This window comes from Callospermophilus lateralis, chromosome 9, assembly GCF_048772815.1.
Source record: "Callospermophilus lateralis isolate mCalLat2 chromosome 9, mCalLat2.hap1, whole genome shotgun sequence".
NCBI classification, from domain to species: domain Eukaryota; kingdom Metazoa; phylum Chordata; class Mammalia; order Rodentia; family Sciuridae; genus Callospermophilus; species Callospermophilus lateralis.
In genome coordinates, this window is record NC_135313.1 from 21269281 (window position 1) to 21296291 (window position 27011).

A 27011-nucleotide genomic window follows, 5' to 3' on the forward strand; every position below is an offset into this window, starting at 1 on the left:
AGAGCACCATCATTCATTGTTGAGGGCAATGTATTAAGTTTTTGACCTTCTCCTTGAATGTGATTTTATTCCAACATGGGAAATTGTATTAGCAATAAATAGGTGTGTCCAAGAGAAAATTGATATCTAACTCCTTGATATTTTCATGACAATTCTGCAACTAAAAATTCGAGACCACACATGCTTACTATCAAACTCCAGAACTCGCTTGGATGACTTTATAGTGCATAGATGCTACATTTGCTTTTCACTCCCCTTGCAGATCAAACAGAAATGACCATTGAAGGCTTGCAGCCCACAGTGGAGTATGTGGTTAGTGTTTATGCTCAGAATGGAAAAGGAGAAAGCCAGCCCCTGGTTCAAACTGCAGTAACCAGTACGTAACAAATGTGTGGTTTCCTTTTCTAAAGTCAAATTTTATTCTTGGGTCTGAATGCCCTCTGCATGTCTTTTGCATTTTATACAGAGGTAGAACCAGCTTATTGTTTAGTTTGTATCTTGAGCTGAGTCCTTGACAAACATTTTTCTTTCTTCCTGCCAAGTAGTGAACTTACAGGAAAGAAGTTGTGGAACTACCATAGTGAATTGCTGTGCTTTGAATTTCTTTTGCTCCAGTGGCCTCAGCAAAATCTTATTTGCCTATAGCAAATCTACAAAATATTTTGCTAGGACCTTCTTTTCTATGACTGGATGGTAAAGTTGAATAAAGTATACATTATGAAGTTACCATTTTTGGAGGACTGTGGCTGGAAAAACATTTCATATGAATACTTAATAAGAAAAAAAGAAAGAGTTTAAGAAAGCTTATAGCGATCTGAATGTAACATTGAAAATCAACGTTACCACTTCCAAGGCATAGAAAATCCAGGTCTATGAGACTAACATCACATTGCAAAACAAATCTTAGTGGAACATCTTTAAATCAATGCAAGTATATCCCCAACGTGGGGACATTTGCAGAGTGCCTACGCATCTCATGTACACCTATTTTGATAAGTTATGCAACATCAAATATTTTCTAAACCAAAACAATTTTAGGCAAGTGTCAAGTAATTTTCCATTGACTAGTGGGTTAATTGCAGTGTAATTCATTAAAGAAAATGGTATCTGCAAAACTGCTTTGCATGTTATAAAAATGCTTATTTCACAACTTGCTTTTCACATGACCTCTTACCATTAATTTGCCTAACAGACATTGATCGCCCTAAAGGACTGGCATTCACTGATGTGGATGTCGATTCCATCAAAATTGCTTGGGAAAGCCCACAGGGGCAAGTTTCCAGGTACAGGGTGACCTACTCAAGCCCTGAGGATGGAATCCATGAGCTATTCCCTGCACCTGATGGTGAAGAAGACACTGCAGAGCTGCAAGGCCTCAGGCCGGGTTCTGAGTACACAGTCAGTGTGGTTGCCTTGCACGATGATATGGAGAGCCAGCCCCTGATTGGAACCCAGTCCACAGGTATCTTGGTAATCGCACCACCAGGGTGCTCATGGGAGCAGTGGCTTTAAGCCTTGCTGAAAGTCTACTTTATGGGGCTATTCATTCCCATGTAAGGGGTAAATAAATAAATAAAATAAACAACCCTCTTTAGAAAAGACCCTCTTTAAAGAGGAAAGAGGAAAAACAATCAATTTTAGGTGGTATTAGGTAAATAAATCTGATGAAAAGAAATATTGGAGTAGCTTGGCTTATACATAAGGCCATGAAACCAGACATCTAAAGATGATACTAAAATTGTGGATATTTCCTAAGCTATGACTCCCTGTGGTTACTCTCACACTATGTACAAAGGAAAGCAGTTTGGCATCCTAGAGTTTCCTCTAAGAAAAGATCCCAACTAGGACGTTTTATAGCAGCATGATTCTGAGAGCACATGGGTAAGACCTTTCTCCCCTGGCAAGATAGCTTATGCTTGTGTATAATTTGCTTAAAGGATTCTGATTCAGACACACAGGAAACAGTCATTAAGGCAAATTCTTTCCACAATTCTTTATCCTCTTGTGCTTTATTGCTGAATCAGAGTGGAATGCTAAAAATTTGTCCTGGTGATGGTATAAACCTTAGCGGTGACAATCTGATTATTGCTCCTTGCTTCTCTTTTCTGCTTCTATTGTGATCTAATTTTCTTCTTATGTCGCACCACAGAAATACTTCAAATTTAGCAGTTACGTCTGCCTTGGGGTCCGAATAAAAAGAGACAATAAAAACATAATTCTATCTTTTTTTGGATGGAATACTCTGAATGGTTTTCCATACGAACATAATTTATATAGAAAAAGGGCCATTGTTCTTTTCATACAAATGGAAAATCAATTGTAATGACCAATCAGCCAATTTGACTCTTTTGTTTTTTAAGGAAAAACAAATAACTTTGAAAACCCAAAGTTTCCTAGAGCTCAAGTATTTAAAGTGTTTTCAGGATTTGAGAATTGGCAGATATAGAACACACATTTCAGCAAACTTTCTTCCTTTTGTATCCCTTCTTGTTACGCTCTCCTAGTGAATCTTTTCTGGACCAGGGAATCCTCTAATCCAACAAGAGCTATCCCTTCTACTTCCTGGAATTCACTCTATGTTCCCTTCTCCCCACTTCCTGTAATATAACCTTTGACCACTGACCATCCCAACAGCCATCCCTGCTCCAACCAACCTGAGGTTTACTCAGATTACACCAACAAGCTTTAGTGCCCAGTGGACACCACCCAATGTCCAGCTCACTGGATATCGAGTACGAGTGACCCCCAAAGACAAGAAGACCGGACCAATGAAAGAAATCAACCTTGCTCCTGACAGCACCTCGGTGGTTGTATCAGGACTCATGGTAAGAAGTGACTTCTGTCATTGGAGTAAAGTAGAGCCTCTCTTACATAGTTTATTAGGTGGTAGAAACATAATCTCATGCTCGATCCAACTGATCTTTTCCTCTCCTATCAAATAATTTTATTGTGATTTTTGTATCAAGAGAATTGCTTTTTGTTGACCTAAGCTTTTCCAGATGACTATTGGAACAGAATTTTATAAATAGCTTTGGATTTTGTGCAGCTCTTTTGGAAGTATTCTATATATATGGGGGCAATTTGCATATCAGTAGGCTGAGTACATAAATTCATTTAGTTATACATTTTTTGAGGGTTGTCATCTTGGCAAGAAATGTTCTCCAGATTGTACCAACCAACTTGACCCTACCCTCATTAAAAAATTTTTAAATCCTTCTAGACTTGTATATGGAAAACTAGCTAGAGTACCAGAGAATTAATATATATCTTAAGACCAGTTACAGGGAAACTACAGAAAGGGGTTTCAGAGACAGAAAAGAAAATTATCTTTGTCTGTGACCATAAAAATTCATGATTTACACCTGTCATATCATAAAAGAAAAAAAAAACAGGCTCTTACTCATTTTTCTTATTTTTTCATCACCAGTTTTACATGAAAATGTGAGTTATAGCTTACTTGGGCATAAGCCCATAAGAGCATTTTAAAATTCATTTAATTTCAGTCTGTTGGTGGTCATCTGTAGTGTAGAGATGAAATTAATTGACAGTGTTGGGAGATTTGTTAGTTTATTTCTTTTTTACTAATAACCACTGAATTATCTAAGCCATGGTGAAACTCCCAGGGCTTCTTGCAATGACACTGCCAAAGCTCACCATGCCCTTATGTCTAGGTGGCTACCAAATATGAAGTGAGTGTCTATGCTCTTAAGGACACACTGACCAGCAGACCAGCTCAGGGGATCATCACCACCCTCGAGAGTAAGTAATCCAATTTTCTAGTCTCAAAATTTTCTGTATAAACAAAGAATGATAAATGATCTCTCTGGTCACTAAGTTAAAAGTGAAATGAGTCCCAATCTGGAAATTGGTGGGATTCCCTGTCTTTTTGACTGTTACCTTTTTTGCCCCTTCAGAAAGTATTCTACTAATACCAAAAATGAAATCCTTTCATAATGGTATAACATTGGTGTTAAAGATTAGGACTAACAGCTACTTTATGCTCCACTTGTTAGAATTTGTTTCCCTGGAGTTAGGTCTGGGGAGGACATGTTGACTTCTACTGTCTCTTAACAGCACCATAAGTATGGGATCAAATTTGGCCCAGATTTTAGTTTCTGCTCCATCAATAACTTGCTGCGCGCTCTTTCAGCCGTCACATAAAGTGTCAAAAGTTCCATCATCTATAAAATAGAGATAAAATAGGAATCTTTTCTGTTGAGAGAAAAGATATGAAGCCCTATAAAAACGACGAAATACTAGCAATAATACTGGCTATATATACCTATAATTGCTAGCTGGCCATGCTATTATAATTCCTACCACACACTTTTACAGTACAGTAAATTAATCATTTTAATACTTACTGAAGTATTTGAAGGTACTATAAAGTCAGACCTAGGAACCACTGGTAGTATTTATAAAGCTTTTCAGTTCTTCAAAGAAAAAGGCACCCACTGTAACTATTTCCATATTTCCTAATTACTGTTGAACGTTCTTTGAATGCCAAGGGAGATAATCTACAAATTATTTAATCAATGTATTTTCTGAAGAGGATGTATTTTTAAAACATAAAGAAATGTTTTAAAAGATCGAAATCTCACCTATATGAGCCAGGCAGGCACTAATCTCTAGCTATAATCCCATGCAGATGTCAGCCCTCCCAGAAGGGCTCGTGTAACTGATGCTACTGAGACCACCATCACCATTAACTGGCGAACCAAGACCGAGACGATCACTGGTTTCCAAGTTGATGCCGTCCCAGCCAATGGCCAGACCCCAGTTCAGAGAACCATCGGCCCAGATGTCAGAAGCTATACCATCACAGGTGAGGGGACCCACCATCTTCACCACAAGTGGCAATCAACATTCACAATGTAAACCAGCTTCTTAGTTATTCTATGACTTATATGATTCAATTTATTTCCAATATTTTATGATAACACAGCTTGAAACAGTTATTCTCATACCATAATCAAAAATAGTTTTGTCCTTTGAATCTCTGATTTTGGTCTAGTGTGTGGTCTCAGAGAAATGGCTTTTTATCAGATTTGTTCTTTCATCCCTATGCCCTTTCTTATTAAAAAAAAAAAAAAAGTAAAATAATGTAAAACCAAAAGAAATAGGGTCTGAGGATGCTGTTCAATGGTAAAGCACTTGGTGAAGCTCTGGCTTCCATCCCCAGAAGCACAAAAAAATGAAAATAGAAAAGAAAAAAATGAAATGGTGGTGTATAGTTCTTAGCATTAATATAGATTTTTAAAAGACATAATTAATAAAGACAAACAACATTACTTAATAAAGGTCAAAGTTCAGAGGGAATTTGATAAAATAGATCAATTTAGGCCTTTTTGTGCTTTACAATTCTGATTCCAGGTACCAAATAATGACCACCTAATTACCCTATAGAGAAAGTTCACTCAGTGGGCCACCCCTCATTCTCCAAGAGGACTGCTTCTAAAATAGCGTTTTTGCATTTAAACATTTATTTTAGTCGGGGGTCCTTCTCTGCATTAGTGATTTGCTTTTAAGTATGCTCCACAATAACAGTTAATATCCACACCATGTTCTACTTTATTGTTCAAAGGTAGACCACTCCCATGGTCTGCATAAACATGGGTGGGTAGATGAGCCAAGAAAATTGCAGGTGTGAGCTTGAAAACTTTCCTAGTAAAGAAGAACACATAAAAACCACCTCCTCTCACATCCCAGGTTTGCAACCCGGCACGGACTACAAGATCTACCTGTATACCCTGAACGACAATGCCCACAGCTCCCCCGTGGTCATCGATGCCTCCACTGGTAACTGCTATGTGCTGAGGGACACCACTGGCTTGTAGCATAATCAGACCCATGAACTTAAGAAACAAATGAAGGGTCTTTGTAATATGACTCCCTGTGAACCATGGGAAGAGCTTACAGAATTTCACTCTCTTAAGTCTGATTAAAAGGGCTGGGGGGGGGGGGGAATATGGGAGCATTTTCTTGGCTTTTATTTTCTGAGACTTAGTTTTGCTTTCTTTTAGCCATTGATGCACCATCCAACCTGCGCTTCCTGACTACCACCCCCAACTCCTTGCTGGTGGCATGGCAGCCGCCCCGTGCCAAGATCACTGGCTACATCATCAAATATGAGAAGCCTGGGTCCCCTCCCAGAGAAGTGGTTCCTCGGCCCCAACCTGGTGTCACAGAGGCCACTATTACTGGTATTGTGCTCCCTCCCTTTCCTCTTTACTCCCTCCGACAGTCTAAGTCTTGAAACTCCATCTGTATCTTTGATGCTATATCATGAGAAAGGGAAGCCCTGCACTTCAAAAGGCATTCTCCACACAGTACCCTCCATATGACATGACGTTCTATTCTACCCATCAGGCCTAGAACCTGGAACCGAGTACACAATCTACATCATTGCCCTGAAGAACAACCAGAAGAGTGAGCCCCTGATTGGGAGGAAAAAGACAGGTAAAAAGCACTTTCTGGGTAATGAGAGGAACGTTAAGACCAAACTAATGAATGATGGATTTTGCATTGTGAAAAGGGTCTCTCCATGTTTTGATGCATATCTCATGGATGTTTTTTCTAATGGCCCAGTGTATATTTTGTACTCTCTGACAGGAGGAATAACTGAACATCCTCTGTAGGGTTCCATTTTATTTATTTATTTATTAAAAGGCCAGTCAATATAAAACCTTGTTATTACCTTTCAAAAATTCAAATCCGATATGAAATATAAAACCAAGTTGTTATTGCTATTCTTCTATACTTTGTGTTGACTTTTTTTTTTTTTTAAAAAAAAGGAGGGATAGAAACCCCTCCCATTGTCTTATTATTTGATTTCTGAAACTTGGAACTAAATAATGTTTTACTTTGTCATTCGGTTTTAGTGGAATTTGGAGAAAATGCTGTACATATGGCAATAGGAAAGCTTTCAAAACAAATATGTGTTCTTACCTATTTTTACCATTTCCAACCATGAAAACTATTGATTTAAACCTCTGTAATTCTCATACTTCTGATTTAAACCTCTGTAATTCTCATACTTCTGATTTAAACCTCTGTAATTCTCATACTTCTGATACTGACATGATCGCTGTGGATTCTAGTTCCTATAATTTGTTTCTCAGGTTTAAAGAGAGAAGAGAATGGGGTGGGGAGGCACTACACATTGCAGTTTCATTAGGCTTAATTTGAACAGAGGCAGCTTCTGTGGTGCTCAGCGGTTCAAAGCTTTGTGTCTCTAATAAATTCATGCTAACACTTTTTTTCTTTCTAAACTATAAAGAAACCTTTGAGAAAAATCATAAAGTTTTCTTTCTGGGAAAAAGTGTTTTTTTTTTTTTTTTTTTTTTTTTGTAATCTGAGAACTGCTGGTTTTCCAGGGGCTTTGATCAGGTTGATAAACAATCTTCATTGCCTGAATTGATAATGGTTGCTACTTACTGAAACTGAACGCGCTTTGCTTTTTTTGCTCTAACCTCTCTTGGCTAGATGAGCTTCCCCAACTGGTAACCCTTCCTCACCCCAATCTTCAAGGACCAGAGATCTTGGATGTTCCCTCCACAGTTCCAAAGACCCCATTCATCACCAGCCCTGGGGCTGACAATGGAAACGGTATTCAGCTTCCTGGCACAAGCCATCGGCAGCCCAGTTTGGGGCAACAAATGGTCATTGAGGAACATGGTTTTAGGAGGACCACACCACCCACAGCGGTCACCCCCGTAAGGCATAGGCCAAGACCATACTCGCCGACTATAGATGAGATTCATGTCCCCAGGGGAGAAGTAGACTACCACCTCTACCCTCACATTACGGAGCTCAATCCAAATGCCTCTACAGGACAAGAAGTTCTCTCTCAGACAACCATCTCTTGGACCCCATTCCAGGACAGTTCTGAGTATATCATTTCATGTCAGCCCATTGGCACGACAGAAGAACCCTTACAGGTAATCAGCTCCCTCCCTGCCTGTGGCTGGGAAGCTCAGAAAGGAATAAATAGGGGAAAGAAGTGACAAAGTTTTCCTTCTGGGAAAGTGTTTTGTAATCTGAGAACTGCTGATTTCCCCAGGGGCTTTGATCAGGTTGATAAATAGTCTTCATTGCCTGAATTGATAATGGTTATTAATTGGTAATGGTTATCAATTCCCATGGGCTTTTTACTAGTAGGATTAAGAGGCTCTGATGTAAAATGGCTACTTCTAGAACTTTTAGAGAGATGGCACATTTAAGCACTGATCATTTATTAAAAGTCCATATGGCTCTACTTGGGAGGACGTACCAGAGAGTGTCATTAGCTTTTATTCAGTAGAGAATGAAATCATTTGTATTATCTTCACACATTGGAGGCTCCATAGTAAGATGAACAAAGAGATGATCTTAGAAAAGAAGAAAGATATTCCACTGAATTTACATCTGTGCACCATTCTTAGTTTGTCCTTGAAGAATCCCATTATCTGTAGTATGTACAAGGAAAAAGAATGTAGGAGGAGCTGTGCATGTCAGCTGTTAGAAGTAACCGATTCTCTTACTAAAACCCCATCCTTTAATTTGTCCCACTGGCACAGTTTTTAAAAATGACTATGGTGTGGGAGATTCCTGAGCTTAGAAACCTGAGTTTGAGGATGTGCCATTGTTTTAAGGACTCTGTATTGTGTTGTGGTCTACTGCCCACTGTGCATGGCCTACCTGTCTCCACAGAGAGCAGTGTCTGTGCTTGATGTGAAAGGATCATGCAGGGCTTCCATGGGCTTCTACAGAGCCACATCTAGTAGGATTAAGAGGCGGCTAGTGTCGTCGAGGGCTCCTGCTAACTATGGAGCACATAGGCAGACTTTGGGTAGGAAAATCTGAGAGAAGTGACTGTTCCTTGCTCATTCCATTTCTCTCCTTGGCCAGTTGGGACTCCTATATACCCCTGGTCTTTATTAGTTTCCCTTTGATTTGTTTAAACAGTGAGGGTTAATGATAAGGGACCAGGGGAGCCCGCATCTGTTCTTTACTATAATGCTCTCTCCCCATTTTGGCTGTACCAATAATTGCAGTTCCGAGTTCCTGGAACTTCCACCAGTGCCACTCTGACAGGCCTTACCCGAGGGGCCACCTACACCATCCTGGTGGAGGCAATGAAAAACCTGAAGAGGCACAAGGTTCTGGAGGAGGTTGTGACTGTGGGCAACCCTGGTATGTAAATTCACGTGTGGTTTAGGCACATGCTCCTTGTTGGACTGCACCAGAGAAGGCTTTTCCTAGTGACTGTTCCTTTGTTGCTTGTTGCCTTGCAACTGTGGGAAGTATGCCTACCATCAATATGAAGTAAATGAGCAACCTTAAGTTCATTTAACTTTAAGTGTCCTCACCAACACACATGCAGTGTTAGGATGACAGGCCTGGGAAGGGCTTCAGTTATTTAGCCCAAAAGTATTGAATCCTTCCCAGTGTCTTGAGTTGATATGAGGCACTGGTTTCCTGGTATACTTTCCCGTTACCCCTTCCTTCTCACCATGCTGTGGTCGCCTAGAGTGATTCTTAGTACCAATACTAATGGGAAGTTCTCCTCTGCAACCCATCTTTATCCAAAGAGCTTCCTAATTCTAAAGTTATTTCACTTTTTTTCTCCTGATGATATAGGTGTAAAACCATCATAAAGGTCAAATGACCATTGACTTTATTGTGGGGTGGGGAATGGGTATTGGGGATTGAACCCAGGGGTGTGTAACAACTGAGTTACATCCCCAGCCCTTTTTATTTTTTATTTTGAGATAGGAGCTTGCTAAGTTGCTTAGGGCCTTGCTAAATTGCTGAAGCTGGCCTACCTTAGCCTCCTAAGTAGCTTGAGTTTCCAGGCATGTGCCACTGTGCCCGGCAACCACTCACTCTTCTTTGTAGCACTTTGCAAGTCCTTTCAAGCCAGTAGCATGCCACCTGGCTTTTACTTTGCAGCAACTGATGTTATTCACCCAGCAACATGAGATAGGAAATAATCAAAATCGTGAATCCTGAATCTTCCCATTGGAAGGGTCTCTCTCCACGCCAACAAGGAGTGGTAACTCCTGTCTATGCCATGTGACAGAATTTCATCCTAGGGTCCAGTTATATAATTTCAGCCTTATTCTTCATCTGACAAAAGACTACTATTTTATATGTGTAAACTTTGGTGAATTATAGCAGCTAACTGCTGGCAGACTGGGGGGAGTTTCTTTTGTGTTTGTTATTAGGTATTGCATTTTGTGGCTTTAATGGCAAAATTGTTGTGTGAAAGGAATTTTTGAGAGCATAAAGATTTTTGTGCTTTTCCACATCTTTTTATTTTCTTTAAAAGAGTCCATCTCCATAACATTAGTTACGATAGAATTTTAACTCCTGAATATTTTTGGAATAATGAATCCCCATTTAACAGTCTTAAGTTCTTTCTGTTTTTCTTTCCTACTCCTTATTCCCGGCAGTGGTGTTCTTAATGATAGCCAGGGTCTCTTGACTTTGAAACATTTCAGACTTTTTAGCTCTCTAAAATATATTTCCTTCCAGAGTGATGCCTTTTGAAATATTAGGCACTTCCAATATCTACTGGATTTGATTTTACACTGTTAAAAAAAAAAAAAAACAGTGAGATTTAAAGTAAGTTATCATATTCAGTTTTCAGAGAATAACTTGAGGCATGCTTTATTTGCAGATTGTTTATCTATCTATCTATCTGTTGGTATCAGGGACTGAACTCAGGGGCATTCAACCACTGAGCCACATCTCCAGCCCTTTTTAAAAGTTTTTATTTTGAGATAGGGCCTTGCTATTTTTCTGAGGCTGGCCATAAACTTTCAATCCTTCTACCTCAGCCTCTTGAGTCACTGGGATTCCAGATGTGTACCCAGCATGCCTGACTTACACAAATTATTTTAAAACAAGTTTTTCTAAAACATAAAGAGACAAGATCTTAGGTCACATGATGAGACTGTTACTTATTCCTAACTCATGTACTTCCCATTTGGTTTCTCTTATTTGAAACAGTTGGTTTTATTAATAAAATCAGTTTTACTATCATAATAACTATTTTGCAAAATCTAGGATTTCCAAACTATTATGCAAAAAAATGCAATAATAAAAGTGAAGACTGCATTATAACAGTATATAAAAATGCTAAGATCTTTGCATTATAAGCAGAAGGTAGCCTCTAATAATATTTCTTAGTTTAGTGAGCACTTTCTACAGGTTGGCAAAGGGACAATGGGTTGGCTTCTTGGCCTCCTGGGAGAGATGTTAAATAATTAACTCAAGGTCACTCAGGTCCTGATGGAGAGGCATTGCTACCCTTGTTCTTACCTAGCTTAAATTGCCTCAAGGTCGATTCCATGTTCTATAAAGTAGATTTACCAGATTTGATCATTTTTACAATTGAAGACAAAAGTGAAAGATGGTTTCCTTTTCAGATGCTGGTGGCAAGTGTCCATTGGCTACACCTTTACATCATTTATGAGAGTGGCTGATGCATCCATGGAGCAGATGGAATTTTAGAGCTACCAGAATTTTTCTGTTAGATTAAGTCATTGTATATAATGTTCTGGTTTCTTCTTCTTCTTCCAAACCACCAATAATAGGTCTCTTTTGCTTTTTCTTCCTTTTGCTCATAGGCCCAAACCAACCTATTGATGACACCTGCTTTGACCCCTACTCGGCTTCCCATTATGACATTGGAGACGAATGGGAGCGAATATCTGAAACTGGTTTTAAACTCACGTGCCAGTGCTTGGGCTTTGGCAGTGGGCATTTCAGATGCGATTCATCTAGTGAGTAGCTTGCTCTGACCATCCACTCTTCCTCCATCTCCTCCAGTTCCATACATTCGCATTAACGTACCAAGGAGTCATGTTTGGTAGAAACAAGCTCTTCCAAACATTTGAGAAAACTGTTGGACTCAAAGTAACATTTTGCATCATTGAAAAATGATGGGAAATTTTACTTGTTGAATATTGCTTCATTTCAAGTCATATGCTAATACAACTACTGATTAAAGCAAGTTGTTGGTGATGCTTTTGAAATTTTCTGTTAAGTCAAACTCAGTGGAGTCAGTTCTCATTGAGAGTACCAGTCAGAGAAACCCCAATTCTCTTTTAATCTTTAGTGTTGAATGTGGTTCAAGGTGATGATTCATACTCATACTCATTTAGCACAGATCAAACATACACATGTACACACACACTTTCACATTATACACACACATCACAAATACACACATTGAATATGTGCACACACACACACACACACACACACACACACACACCAGCCACATAGTTTGAATATTGCTAGTAATGTAAAGGAAAATGTACAGATATTCTACTTGTCCATAATTTAAAAGCCACTTCACCAAAAAATATTTGATTTTCAAATTGTAGAGATTTTAATATTTCAAATTACAGTGATCCTAGGATTTATCTATTGTGCTTTGAGAGTTAGTATTAGAATTTATAACCTTTCACTTATCCTTTGATTTTAGGAGATATAATCGTTATTGACCATTGGTTCATTTTTACAGGTGTTAACCATTACACCATATAAACAAGCCTTTTATCGACTTTTACAGAAATCATATTCATGGAAGTAAAACAGAACAGATTTTTAAGGATTTCTTAAAAGTATTTTAGTTGATTTGTATACATGAAATGGCTTAATCCAGATTGAAATTCAAAAGCCAACTGATTTTTACAGTGTAGACTTCTGAGCTTGGCCACCTGAAAATGGTATATAAAATTGGGAGGCTGAGCAGAAGTATGGGCGTGCACTGCGGTAGAGTTGGGTGTGCTAACATTTGGCAGCAATGAGGTGGTTGGTTTTTAACTTCTGAAAATGAACTACTTTTTAAAAGTTTGCCTGTTTTTTGCCTGTGTAATTATTAGGTGCAATTGTGGGAGCAGAAGTCTAAGGTTGTTTATGAGTGTCTTTAGATCAACTTACATATTCTTTGCTTGAATGTCATAGTTGTTTAATGCCTTTTCTTCCAATTTGAGAAGACTGAATTGTTGATTTTATAAATTAGAAGAAAAAATGCATTCTGATGTAAACTTCCTAAGTGTGTTCTATTTAGTATAAATCTCAGAGACTAAAAGTCATCTTTTACATATGGTAAAGGCATAGGACTTGTGGATCCTCTTCAGCACCAGGTCTCTATTTGTAGGGATGATAGCCAGGGTTTATCATTGTTTTGTCATCTATGTTTATTCTTTCTTTCAACTTACATGCAAGAGGTCATGGCAGAAAGAAAATGCTGATCTGTTTCATTGCACTTCTTTGTATCTAAGGTCTCTGCAAATCCAAAACTGATTTTTAAAAAAAAAAAAAAAAAATATATATATATATATATATATATATATATATATATATATATATATATATATTCCTAAAAGACTACTCTGATCCTGCTTTCGTTCACCACAATTTTAAACCTTAATGAAAATTCAAATGGAAATCATTGACCAAGTGCTATGACATGATTACTGCGGAGTGCCTTAAAATGGCCTAGAAAATAATAAATAGTAGAAACTGTATTTTTAAGTCCAACTGAAGAATTAGTTCACAGTAGGGATTGTGACCTTTAACTTGTCATTCTTTCCAGATGTGTGGATTTTAAAATCCTATATCCCAGTGTGCTTTTCTCTTGAGAGTCAGAACACAAATAACTCTGCCTGTGATTTTCCCACCCACACAGAATGGTGCTACGACAATGGTGTGAACTACAAGATTGGGGAGAAGTGGACTCGCAGGGCAGACAACGGCGAGATGCTGAGCTGCACGTGCCTGGGCAATGGGAAAGGAGAATTCAAGTGCGATCCCGGTATGTCATTGAGAATGGTTTCCGGAGCTCTATTGGCACACCCGCTTCCATTATGGGCTGTAATTCCCATTCACAGGATGGACTGGAGACTTTAGGTCCCCTTGAGGTTTGAACAGAGGCTTTGTTCATCTTTTGATTTGGAAAAGTGGAGGTGAGCCTCAAGAAGGAGTCATGATGGAATGTTATTACAGGCCACTTTAGCACTTTTCTGAGTATTTTGATCATTATCTGCAGTGAAAATGGTGGAAGAAGTCTCTATTGGTCTGTGAATTCAACTTTTAAAATATGATTTCCATTGAACCTATTAGATCTAGTTTGTGGAAATGCTGCCTTAAGATCTGAGGAGTAGTACCTCTCTTATGATGATTCATATAAATTTGTGTAATTTGGACTTTGATGATACAAATTTAGGATAAAATGGAACCCACCCTTGTATCAAGCTGAGTCTGCATTGCTGTTCTTGGTCTTACATGTGCTTCTGATTTGTGCCTACATGTAGATGGGACAACATGCTACGATGACGGGAAGGTTTACCAGGTGGGAGAACGGTGGCAGAAGGAATTTTTAGGTGCCATTTGTTCCTGCACATGCTTTGGAGGCCAGCAGGTAAGATGGGATGTGCCAGGTTCCCTGCAACTTAGATATGACACAGAGGAGGCTCCTGTATTTACATGCTGTGTGCAAGGTGCCTCCGTGCCTCTTATGAAGAGTTGATAAGACTCTGGAGCATCCTCCCTGAGGAAGGCAGACAGCCCCCACCCCCCCATGCCTGCTCTTCTCAGGCTGTTCTGTTCTTCAGCACTGGAAGTGTTACCTGCTATGGAGCACTGAGTAGCCAGCTCTATGCTGATGGACAATTTCCCTGTGGCCTTGTTGTGAAATATTTCAAATAATACTTTGGGTCTAAGAAAATTCCACTTTGTGCCCTCTCTTAGTCCAAATATATATCCTTGTACTAGCTCTACTAATATGCTAAGTAAATGGGACAAACAGGAAATGAGAAGTGGTCATGGCTCTTACTTAATGATATAGTCAGAAATTAAATTAGTATGTATTTAAAATCAAGCTAATTAAGGAAGGCTTTTGAGTTGAGTCTGACAAATACAGTTCTGGCTAGACTGGAGTCAGCAAGAAAGGGTTTATGGAAAAGAGAAGAATAAACTGGCTGGACTTGGGATGTCTCAGATTTGGTTGAGGGAGCAGAAAGACAGTAAGCACACCCCCAGGATGAACTGGCCCAGGTGGGCTCCATGAACCAAACCTCTGCCTAAGTGTCTTGTTGTCAGAAATTAGATGGCAAAAAAATCCACTATTTAAGCCAGTACTCCTCAGCTATTTCTAATATATGCCCTCCTTCATTGTAACAACAGAATGCTGTGCCTTTCCCAAATAAGTAAAATTTCAAAGGGAAATGACTCTTGTAACTGGAAAGTAATGGAAGGTCATCGTCCTTCGTTTTCAATGGAGACATGCCTTTCCTAACAGCGCTCCAAATTCTGATCCATGGGAAGGAAGCATGCTTCCACCCCAGGCGAGGTCCACAGCATGATATATTTGGCAGTAACCAGTTACAGATGCACAAGAAGAAAATGAGAGTGATGGAAAATGTACTTTGGGGAGATTCATCTGGCAGCAGGGAAGCTTCTTCAGGGTTCTCTCTGCATCACCTTACCAAGGGACACAGCCCAAGGAAACTGATCTGATTCCATCCCTAGTGTGTGAAGTTGGTCTCTTTCTTTCAAACCCCCGCCCCCTCTTTCTCTCATAAAGACTGATCATAGAACTCAGTCATCTTGGTATAAAAATGTGTAAAGGAGAATTTATTGGGAAGTAGACACTGGTCACACTTCAGTCTCTTTGTTACTTAATGAACGTGAAACCTTTCCCCTGTGACCCCTGTTCTGTTCCAAAGTGCTCAATGAACCACTTATGACAGGAGTAGGAACATTCCTGATTCTGTAGGTAGGCAGTGAGTGACCTGTATTATGTGAGGTGTTATGGGAAGTAGGCTACAAAACGGAAAGTGTCTAGAATATATAAAAGATATGAAAGACTGTATAAAATATATTAAAAAAAAACAAGGAAGAATATATTAGTGTTCTTTGGGTTGCAAGAGGAAAGTCCTGTTCAAGTTAAGTGGGCAAAAATGTCTCTCAAAATTTAATAGTTCTGTATCTACCAGCTTGAGGGGCAGCTCCCACCATGGCATCTGGAGTCTGTTGCTCTTGGGCTACCTTTTCTTTTCTGGTAGATTCCCTGCTTATGGTAACATCCATGACCAGCTTCAAATTTACCGTCTCCCAATTTAGGAACAGAGAAAGAGAACTCTCATTTCCTCACACTTCAGGCAAAAATCTGAGAGAGCTTTACTGGGGTAGCGTGGTCTGTTCCTATGCTCCACTCCATTGCTGGCCAGAGGCAAGACTTCCATGTTACTGGCCAGGGTGGTTTAGGAAGGGAGTAGCCGTACGATGCTGGAAAGACCATGGCTAGCGTCAGCCCAACTCCATGGTGGCAGCCCCAAACCATGGCCCATTGTGTGACTTCCCTCTCCCTCCCAGCAAGCCACTCCTCTCCCCTGGATCTCTATTTCCTTTGCTATATAATGAAGGTATGTGTCCATGTGGTCTCAAGTCTCTTTTAAAAGCTCTAGGATTCTTTGAAACAGTCTCTTCCATCATCTAGTATAAAAAACAAAACAAAACAAAACAAAAAAAAACATTGCTGAGGATGTTGGGACTGCAATTAGACTTAGCAGACTGAGTGGGATTTAGATAGGAAGAGAAGAGAGGAAATTCCAGGAGAAAGACAAAGTGTATGCAGAGGCCAGTGTGAGCTTTGGTGATAAACCAAAATGTATTCCAAGAGTTGCAAATGTATGAGATTCTCATCAGTGCTTCTTTAGTGATTAACTGCTTATATTTGACCAATGCACAAGAGCTGAAATTCTTAACTCAAGCACTAATTATGATGTCCTTGGGTTGTCTGTCATAAGCTCCATTTGTTTCATCTCTCTCCTCCAGGGCTGGCTCTGTGACAACTGTTACAGACCAGGTGGTTCAACTGTTCCTGAAGGCCCCTCCTCAGGTCACTCCCCCAACCAGTATACACCGAGATATCATCAGAGAACAAACACTGTAAGTCCATTTGCCCCTGTAGACTCTCCCTAAACATAATTGGGTGCATGACAGGGAATCTCTTTCTGCAGATTCCTTTCTTCTGAATGAACCAAATATTTGTTGTTGTTGTTTGTTTTTTTAAAGATCTCTTAAGTGACTTGTGTGGAATACTGTATCCTAAAGCATCATTGAATTTTTGAACATCTCTCATTGCTCAGAATATGGCTGGGCTCTTCAAACTAGAAAGTTTCTTTTCTATGAACAGTTGTCACAAGTCTCCCCTTCCAACCCACACCCCCATATACTTTATAGAGTATTTGCGACTGATTCTCTTCTTCTTCCATTAACAGAATGTTGATTGCCCAATCGAGTGCTTCATGCCTTTAGATGTGCAGGCTGACAAAGAAGATTCCAGAGAGTAATATTTGCAACCCAACGGAACAAGCATCTGTGTCTGCCATGGTCTACCCGAAGTTGAGTGATGTTAGCAGATCCCATCTTTGAATGTTTGTTTCTTTCTTAGCCTTTTGCTCTGGAGACTCCAGCTTCAGCTCAACTCACGGCTTCTCCAAGCATCACCCTGGGAAGTGTTTTGAGACTTTTCTCATAAATGAGGGCAGTATGTTGCCTATTCTGCTTCAGAATAGTCAATACTGCTCAGTATTTTAAATGAAATGATTCTCGGTGTGATTTGGTTTGCATAATGTATTGAATAATGTTACCAAAATTTTAAACAGGAAAGTTGCCCAAACACTTCTGCTTTCATTTAATTGTCTGGCCCACAATACTATAGGAATGGCGTGTCCTTGCTACTGTGATATTTAAAATATCCACAGTATTCACTTCTTCCAAATGATTCTAACAGTTGCTTAGAAGTGTCTTTCTCTTACCTGTTATTTATCAATTTTTCTCAGTATTTTTATACAGAAAAAAATTGTATTGAAGACACTTGGTATGCGGTTGATAAGAGAAATTTGGTATAATTATGGTTGGTGATTATTTTTTATACTGTATGTGCCAAAGCTTTACTACTGTGGAAAGACAACTGTTTTAATAAAAGATTTACATTCCACAACTTGGAGGCCACTTCTTTTTATATCAGGTATTTGGGGAGGAAATAATAATCACCATGAATGTTCTTTTTCTTTTCAATTCATCAAACATTTAGATAGCTCTGACATGCAAGGCTCTTTAATTCTTGGGTTACTTCTGTACAAGGCTTTCTGCTTTTTGCTGCAAAAACAGCTTCACTTTTGTCATTTCTCCACTCTTCAAGAGCAGAGAGATTTATGTTTTTTCCCTTAACAGATTTAAGTAGCCTCTCATCTTTATGAAACATGCCAGCTAGCACTTCAGAAGCATAATTGAAACAACCTTTAGTTGCTTTTTTCTAAGCATTATTATTCTTCCCTCCCTCTCTCCCTCCTCCTCCTTTCCTTCCTTCATTGAATAAACATCTTTTCAAATAGATTACTTGTGAGGAAAATAAAAGGATAGCTGAGCTGTTAGTACTTCCCTGTACTATACTATTCAAGTAGCTTTGTCTTAGGGAATCCCCACGGTATAATAACCTCATCTAATCTGTCTTAATTCATGTCGACTGACACTTTAGCATGACTTGATAAACTACCATCTCAACAGTTGCCTTACTCATGGTCTGCAAAGATCATTTCCTTTTCAATTTCACCTTGGGGAAGCAACAAAACTCTGAGATTAAATATGACATTCAGGGGTGGGGGTATAGCTCAGCGGTAGAATGCTTGCCTAGACTGCATGAGGCCCTGAGTTTGATCCTTAGTACCATGAAAAAAAAAAAAAAAAAGAAAGAAAGAAAAGAAAAGAAGCTGGGCATGTTGGTGCATGCCTCCAATCCCAGTGGCTTCAGAATCTGAGGCACAAAGATCAAGTTCAAGTCCAGCCTCAGCAATTTAGTGAGATTCTCTCTCAAAACAAAAGTGCTAGGTGCTAGGGATGTAAGCTCCGTGGTAAAGCACCTCTGGGTTAAATCTCCAGGAGAGAGAGAAAGACAGAGAGAGCGAGAGAGAGGGAGGGAAGGAAGGAGGGAGGGAGGAAGGGAAGGAGGGAAGGAGGGAGAAACCCTTTAAAAATCTCACTTTCAGAATAGTAAATCATGGCATAGGAAATAGTTGATTAATAATTAATGAAAATTCAGGAAGCATGTTTTTATATACACATTTGAATTGATTTAGTTTATAAAATGCTTTGACATTTAGTATCTCATTTTGGGGAGATTTTATAGAGACTACAGGTCAGATGAGTTTTCCTTAGCAATATACAGACCCAGACTCCAGATATCTATTTAATATCACTAATCTTTCAGCTTTACCAGTCTATCAGTTACAGCCTAGCTGTTCCATGTCTATTAAAACAATACAAAAAACACAGATCAAAGTGATATTAAATGACTCTCAGACATAAGTGGGTCACCCCTGCTCATGGAAGAGAAGACTAGGACCTAGGACCAACCTACAGAGTATACAGTAGGTAATTCTATCAAAGACGCTTGCCCAAGAGAAAGCAAACCCTCATAGGTGAGGGCCAAGCAGCACCTCAGCTTAAGCTTAAAAGGTATTTATATCTGAAAACAAAGTCTACTGGATCTTCTCTGACATAACTTTCCTATGTTCACATATGAATACACCATCGGTGAAACTCCACATCACGCACAACCACAAGAATGGGATCCTAATTAAAACAAGTTATACTCCATGTATGTATAATATGACAAAATACACTCTACTGTCATGTATCTAAAAAGAATAAACAAATATAAATTATTTTAAAAAACAATCTACTGGATTTTCAAAAGCAGTATAGTAAATTTATGAATTAAACTCAGAACAAATCAAGTAAATATAAATGCTCTGTTCTGTCTGGGCATTACAATGCAAGACATGTATAATAGTCTTTTTTTATTAACCATTTCTCGGCAAAATCATTCAAAATAAAAACTAAGTATTTCCAAAGATCTATTACAGTTTTTAATTGACTCATGTGACTGTTCCCACTGAGAATTCTCTAAGCAAGGCAGATCAAAAAGATGTAATTAAAAGACCGATCTGGATTTACGCAACAAATGGGAAGAAAAACCAGGTGAAAGTAATAAATATTATCAGGCTTTAAAAAGAAAAATAAAGGTTTTTAAGTTTTACGGTGCCTTGCTGTGCTTGATTTGTAGTAAAATTTGTTGTGTATTAATATTGTTTTCAGATCTAATGACCTAAAAGAATTATGCAAATTACCTATAATAATATCACTATGTATGTAAGGCACACTTTCTAGGGAGGTGAATAGAGAAATAATCAGGTGGATATTACAAGTTTAGGAAATGACTTTTTCTATTTAATTATATTTCCATTGAAAATTCTATTCCATTTCTAGTTGTATGAAACTCATTAAAGTGATTAAGAAACATCACATCAGCACATTTAAGTGCTGAAATTGCTTCCTATTCAGTAAGTTCCCATTACTGTGGTAGGGAAAGTGGCAGGCTACAATTTTAAAAGTCTCATTTTCAGGGAATACAATGCTGTTTTTTTTTTTTTTTTAAAGTTTCCTGTTGGGACTCCTCATGTTTGGGGATATTTTAAGATCGTCACAAGGACGGCAAAGCAGAAGCACGTACAGATGACCTTAGACTAAGAAAGTTCTTTTCAAGAGTGATGGCACTTAGGTTTGCAATGCGAATTGTTTTCATGATCATGTTGTCCCATTCCATAATCTCATTAAAATAAGATTCAATTTGAATTGCAAACAAAAATCTATATAAATTACAAATAAGGAGAAGAAAATGCCGTGTGTAATAAAAAAGCAAGAGAAATGGTGCTTCAGAAGCTAAAAGCCCCAAATGGAAAATTCCTTTTTTAACATTCCTCAGTAGAGCCGGATATAGATATTAAAGTGTGTTTTACATTACCTTGAATTCTTTTTTTACTTACTCTTTAGAGACATATGGATTTTAACAATTCTAGAAGCTAAGTTTATCTCTAAAACAGTTTTTATGTGGAGTCTCCCAACGGCTTTGAAATTAGCATTGGTTGGGGCTGGCAGGAAGTCACAGGAAGCACTCTGCACTCCAGGGTTGGAGTCACCCGTCCTGTGTGCTGTGCACCACAGTGGGCTCCCTTAGGTCAAACAAATTGAAGATCAGGAATTCTTCCAAGGAGCTCATTGTATGACAGTACTTTGGAAATTGCCATTTCCTTCCAGAAAGGAGGCACTACCTTTGCCAGGTGACACTAGTTAGGACTTTAAATGTAAACTGCCAGTCTCTGTCTCAGCGTTGGTTGCAAAATGCTCAACAACCAAATACTGTGTTATGGCTTGGCTAGGCGGTGTCCACCAAGAGCTCCTGTATCAATGCAGGGATCTTCAGATAAAACGATTATAGACTGTGAGAGCTGAAACCTAATCAGTGGATTAATCCATTTGGTGGATTAGTAATTTGAAAGGAATACTGTCCTGGGTGGTAACTGTGGGCAGGTGGGACATGGCTGGAGAGGTGGATCTCTATGTTGTGCGTTGAAATGTTTATCTTCTCTGTGGCCCCTTGCCCCTTCTCCCTCTGTTTCCTGGCTGCCATGAACCAAGCAGGGCTATTCTACCGCACCCTTCCACCATGACATTCTGCCTCACCTTGGGCCCAGAGAAATGGAGTCAGCCCTAGATGGACTGAATTCTTTGAAACCATGAACCAAAATAAACGTTTCCTCCCCTAAATCATTCTTGTTAGGTATTTGATCACAGCAATGAAAAACTGACTAACACACACTGAAAAGCTATTTTGACTCAAAAGCATCCTGCTCTGATGGAGGAATTGAAACCCTCCTACATTGCTGGTAGAAAAGAAAATGGTGCTGCTGCTCTGGAAAACAGTCTGGTGGCATCTCAAAAAACTAAATATAGACTTACCATATGATCTTGCATTTCCACTCCAAATACCCAAGAGAAATGAAAATATAAGTTCGGATCAAAACTTGTACACAAATGCTCACAGTAACATTATTCATATCAGCCAAAAAGTAGAAACAACCCAAATGTCTAGCAACTGAATGGATAAACAAAATGTGGTGTATCCGTGTGATGGGATATTTGTCTATGAAAAGGTATAATAAAGTATTGGTACACTCTGCAACTCAAAGTTTGAAAACATTATGCAAAGTGAAAGTTAGATGCAAAAACATTATGCAAAGTGACCCCATTTGAAAATGTCCAGCATAGGTCAAACTCATAGAAACAGAAAACAGGTAAGTGGTGGCCTAAGGCTGGGGGAAAGAGAGAATGGGAGAGCATGAGTAATAGAAACAAAGCTTCTTTTTAGGACAGAGAAAATATTATGGGACTAGAGAGTGGTGATGGCTGCACAGCTTTGTGAATATACTTAAAATCACTGAATTATATACTTCAAAATGGTTAAAATGGTAAACTTCATGTGATTTTATCTTGATAAAGAAAAATACACTTTACAGAAAGTATCTTTTATATCCCTCTGCTTATTTCTAAGAAGTAAAAAACAGAATAGATGAAGGTTGAAAGAACTCAGGAACTTTCCGGTTACCAATCTGAAATGTAAGTAAAAATATCCAAAAATACACACTATTTTTGATAGTGATACCCATAAATTAATATCATCTCCCACTACTCCCTATGCCTCCATATACACAAAAACAATATGAAAAACAGCTTTTATCATGTCCCAGGTGATGTTCCAAGTGTCCTTAGTATTTTTTTTTTATTCCGTCTTTGGAGCAACCCTATAAAGTGAATATTATAGTTACCATCATCCTATAAGTAGAAAGTAGGAAAGGCTAAATGAATTGCCTAAGGTCCCCGGCTTGTGAGTCATAGAGCTGGGACTCCAAGCTGATAGATTAGCTCCAGGGCACATGCTTTTAACCAGAAGCTCTTCAGTCTCTGCAGGAGTGAATCTATCTCCATTGTACAAAAGCAGCAAACTCCAAGAGGCTAAGGCACCCACCCATGATCACCCAGCTGCTGAGTGGAAAACAAGGTGGCATTTATCCTAAAAGACACACAGCTGATTTTCTGGAAGAAGAGGTGTGATCAAGAACTAAAATGTGCAGGGCTGCTGGCAAAGTTCTATTTCATGACCTCACTGATGATGAATGGATGTTTAAAAGGTACTCTTTATAATAAAAAGATTTTTCATGCACCTTTTTCCATGATTGCTTACAATTTGTTTTGTTTTGCTTTGTTTTAGATAAATTTGTGCCTTGCAATGTTCAGCAACAATAACGTTTAAGAGTATCTAAATAAGAAAGGCAGTAGAATGAACCGGACCTAACTTTCCCGTGGACACATGACCAGTGTAACTCCACATCACTTTTAATCACAAAAATGGGAAATTATACTCCGTGTATGTATAATATGTCAAAATACATTCTACTCTCATGTATAACTAAAAACATTTTTTTAGATTTTTAAAAAGAATATCTAAGAATGGAAGTCACTGGGGAGCTTAGAGCCCTTCAGGGTTTTGTGCTCTGAGGAAGGGACACCGACCAGGCTTCAAAAAGAAGGTGCTCCTGGTGTCATAGGACCAGGCAACACACTGAGTGAAAAGCGGCTCCAATGGATAAGGGATGCTGCTCCCTGTGCCCCAGTACTCCCCCAATTTGAAGTTTATTGATCCAGGTTTATTTTATGGGTCTTCTGCCCCTCTTTACCACTGAAATAACAGGCATGAGGTCCTTATGCTTTTCATTTAAACATCAGTCTTGAGGGGTTTGTTTTTATTCATCCCCTCTCCCATGCTGCGGAATTCAACCCAGGGGTATCCCCAGCCATTTTATTTTGGGACAGGCCTGACTAGGTTGCCCAGGCTGGCCTTGAATGTGTAATCCACCATCCTCAGGTTCCTGAGTCACTGGAATTACATGCTTGTACCACCATAATTGGCCAGTCTTGAGGTTTTGTTTGTTTGGGGTTGTTGTTATTGTTTTTGTACCAGGGATTAAACCCAGAGGCACTTGACCACTGAGCCACATTCCCATCCCATTTTGGTTTCTATTTTGAGATAGGGTTTAGTTAAAATGCTGAGGCTGGCTTTAAACTTGCAACCTTCTTACCTCAGGCTCCCCAACTGCTGGATTACAGAGATGTGTTCAAGGTTTTTGATGTGTGAATAGCAGTAGAAAGACTAGGCTAATGGGTTCCAGTTTTCTCACCAGGTGCACCCAACCCTCAGTCCCCTTCCTGAACTCTTGCTGACCAGGATGAGGAAGCACCAGTCACTCTGACTCAAGCTCCAGCCAGAGCAGCCAGCACCCTGGGGCAATATGAGTGCAGGGACCAATGCACCAAGACCTTTCAGGATAAAGTGGCTAAATGAAAAACAACAGTAGATTACAGATTCACAGAAATATTCATAGATGTGAAAAACGTAAATCTGGAAATGAACAGCTCCACAGATGAGACAAACGGCATATTTAAAAAGAAAGTAATGAAATGGAAGATCATGTATTGAGGGTGCAGCTGCTTCTCAGTGTACGGTGAAGTCACGTTCCAGTAAACCCATTCTAAGTTGAAACTATCGCACATTGAAGATGCACTTCATATACCTACTGAACACCACAGCTTACCAGCACAATATGCTGCAGAGGTCCGTAGTTTGGAGCCAAGATCAATGGCTGGAAGCTACAGATTGCTGTTGTTTCCCAGCTTAAGTATTGAAGCGCGTATGGTTCCTACTGAATTCATCTTTTTTGCAATGTTGCAGAATTTAAAACTTATGACTTCTTTTAATACTTTTTGAATATTTATTGCCTAACCATGCTTACACAAATATTCTTAAAATAGTACTACAAAACACAAACACTGTTGCATAACTCTTCCAAGTTAATCCATTTCTCCTTGCTATTTTACATTTGCAGAAAAGAGGACTGTGTAAGAACTGAAATTTCATCATTACCTTTCATATTACTTCCTAGGCTGGAGGCACAATACATAATTTTTAAACTCAAAATAGTAATGGTTGGTGGAATTACATGTGTAAGCATGATTAGGCAATATAGTGTTAAATAGAGCAAAAACTGTTTCAATAATTATATCTTCTTTGTGTGTGTGTGTGTGTGTGTATTATTAAGGACTGAACCTAATACTACATATGCTATATAGATGCCTTACCATGCTACACTTGCCCCCCAAAATGATGTCCTTAATATTAACCTTTGGTCAAGATAAAAAAATAATCAGTAGCTTGGGAAAGACAAAAAATATACTTAATAATTTATATGCCCAAATCTATTAGCTATTTATTGCTATATAACATATTATCCTAAAACTCCATGACTTCCAACAGGTGTCTCTCTATTCGTTGGCAGGAATTCATGGAATGCTCAGTGAGAAACTGTGGCTCAGACATCTCAAGAGGTAGAAGCCAGGTGTTGCCAGAACCTGGAGCTGGAAACTCTCCTTTCGGGTTGGCTCCTTCACAATGCTGGCAGCCAGTGGAAGCAAGGAAGGTTCTTTCCTCAAGCAGGTCGCTGACACCTCCTTACAACAAGGCCTGGGCCCATCCCAGAGTGGCAGGCCATCCAAGACACTAAGGCTGAAGCTGCAACGTCTTGTGACCTACCTGCTGAAGTTATGTATTTTTTTCTGCAATACTTTTAACCTGGGTCAATGGAGCAGAGTACTACTAATGGTTGGAAGGTGTGTTAATATATAAATAACTCAAAAAGATGACCTTGAAGAATATTTGAAAAGTTCTAAGGGAATAGATTAAAGACATGAGAAATGGGTAGGATTTATCTATAAAGGGGAACAATGCCAAAAGATTTTAGAAGACCAGATGTATGATGTAAGTAAGCAGTCATGACCACTTGCAGGACACGTGCACAACCATCCTGCCTGCTTCAGGGAGGCATTGCCCTCTCATAGCCCTAACCTTCAGTACAATAGTAGAATGTTGGGTCTATCTGGGAACCATAATATGGACTATGTGGAAAGTTTATTTTTGATGCTAGGGATTGAAGCCAGGGTCTCATGTATACTAAGAATACACTCTACCACTGAGCCACACTCTTAGACCTCTATTTTTCATTTTTTTTGTGGGGGAAGAGGGAACTAACGATTGAACTCAGGGGCACTCGACCACTGAGCCACATCCCCAGACCTATTTTTTGTATTTTATTTAGAGGCAGGTTCTCACTGAGTTGCTTAGCACCTCACTTTTGCTGAGGCTTGCTTTGAACTCGTCATCCTCCTGCCTGGGCCTCCTAAGCTGCTGGGATTACAGGCTTGTATCACTCAACCCAGCTCTCTTTTGTTTTCTATGTCGTTCCAAAGGACAGAGGCTGCTAGGCACAGTAATGCACACCAGCAACCCCAGTGACTCCAGAGGCTGAGTAAGGAGGATCGTAAGTTCAAGGCCAGCCTCAGCAACTTAGCAAGGACCGAAGAAATTTAGCAAGATCTGTCTCAAAGTAAAAATAAAAAGGGCTAGGGATGTGGCTTAGTAGTCAAGAAGCCCTGGCTTCAATCCCTAGCACCAAAAAACAAAACAAAACAAAAAACAAACCCCACAAAACAAAGCAAAAAACACCAAAAAGAGGAGATCTTGGGCTCCTAAAATTATGGCCATCCCACATAACAGAAAAGTATGCACTAGCATTATTCACAAAGAGAGTCAACATAACTTAGTAATGAATTCCCTCTAAGGGTCCAGTTTGTCGGGGATAATTTGCTGATTGTTTAGGAAGTAGAACACCATGCCACCTAGAAGTATGATAAAAACCCATGTCTGAGGACTGGGGTTGTGGCTCAGCGGGAGAATGCTCATCTAGTACGTGTGAGGCCCTGGGTTCCATCCTCAGCACCACATAATAAAAAAATAAAGGTATGGTGTCCGACTACAACTAAAAAATAAACACTAAAACAACAACAACAACAACAACAAAAACCCGTGCCTGAGAGGAACCCCCCAGGGAAGCTTGAGGAGCAAGGATGGTGTCATCTGCTCACATGCTCAGCCTCTGTGGCTCACTGGCAGATTTGTTTCATTCAGGGAACGCTGTGGATGAGCCAAGCTCCAACAG

The 27011-nt window shown here is 39.3% G+C and overlaps 1 protein-coding gene across 11 annotated transcripts in view; it reads left to right on the forward strand.

Moving 5' to 3' along the window:
• The window catches only part of Fn1 (fibronectin 1), a 64785-nt gene extending 46778 nt beyond the window's left edge, over positions 1-18007 (forward strand). For 4 of the 11 annotated variants that reach the window (XM_076866389.2, XM_076866393.2, XM_077110309.1 and 1 more), the window contains 15 exons: positions 263-376; positions 1193-1462; positions 2635-2825; positions 3672-3759; positions 4649-4825; positions 5710-5799; positions 6024-6203; positions 6370-6459; positions 7486-7940; positions 9036-9174; positions 11616-11771; positions 13688-13813; positions 14313-14419; positions 16837-16950; positions 17283-18007. In XM_076866389.2, the coding sequence (XP_076722504.1) occupies positions 263-376; positions 1193-1462; positions 2635-2825; positions 3672-3759; positions 4649-4825; positions 5710-5799; positions 6024-6203; positions 6370-6459; positions 7486-7940; positions 9036-9174; positions 11616-11771; positions 13688-13813; positions 14313-14419; positions 16837-16950; positions 17283-17354 (2369 nt within the window). In that variant the 3' untranslated portion in view covers positions 17355-18007. The remainder of the gene's footprint in view (positions 1-262; positions 377-1192; positions 1463-2634; positions 2826-3671; positions 3760-4648; positions 4826-5709; positions 5800-6023; positions 6204-6369; positions 6460-7485; positions 7941-9035; positions 9175-11615; positions 11772-13687; positions 13814-14312; positions 14420-16836; positions 16951-17282) is intronic. The other 7 variants (XM_076866394.2, XM_076866398.2, XM_076866392.2 and 4 more) reach the window with 4 other exon arrangements.
• The last annotated feature ends 9004 nt before the right edge of the window (positions 18008-27011 follow it).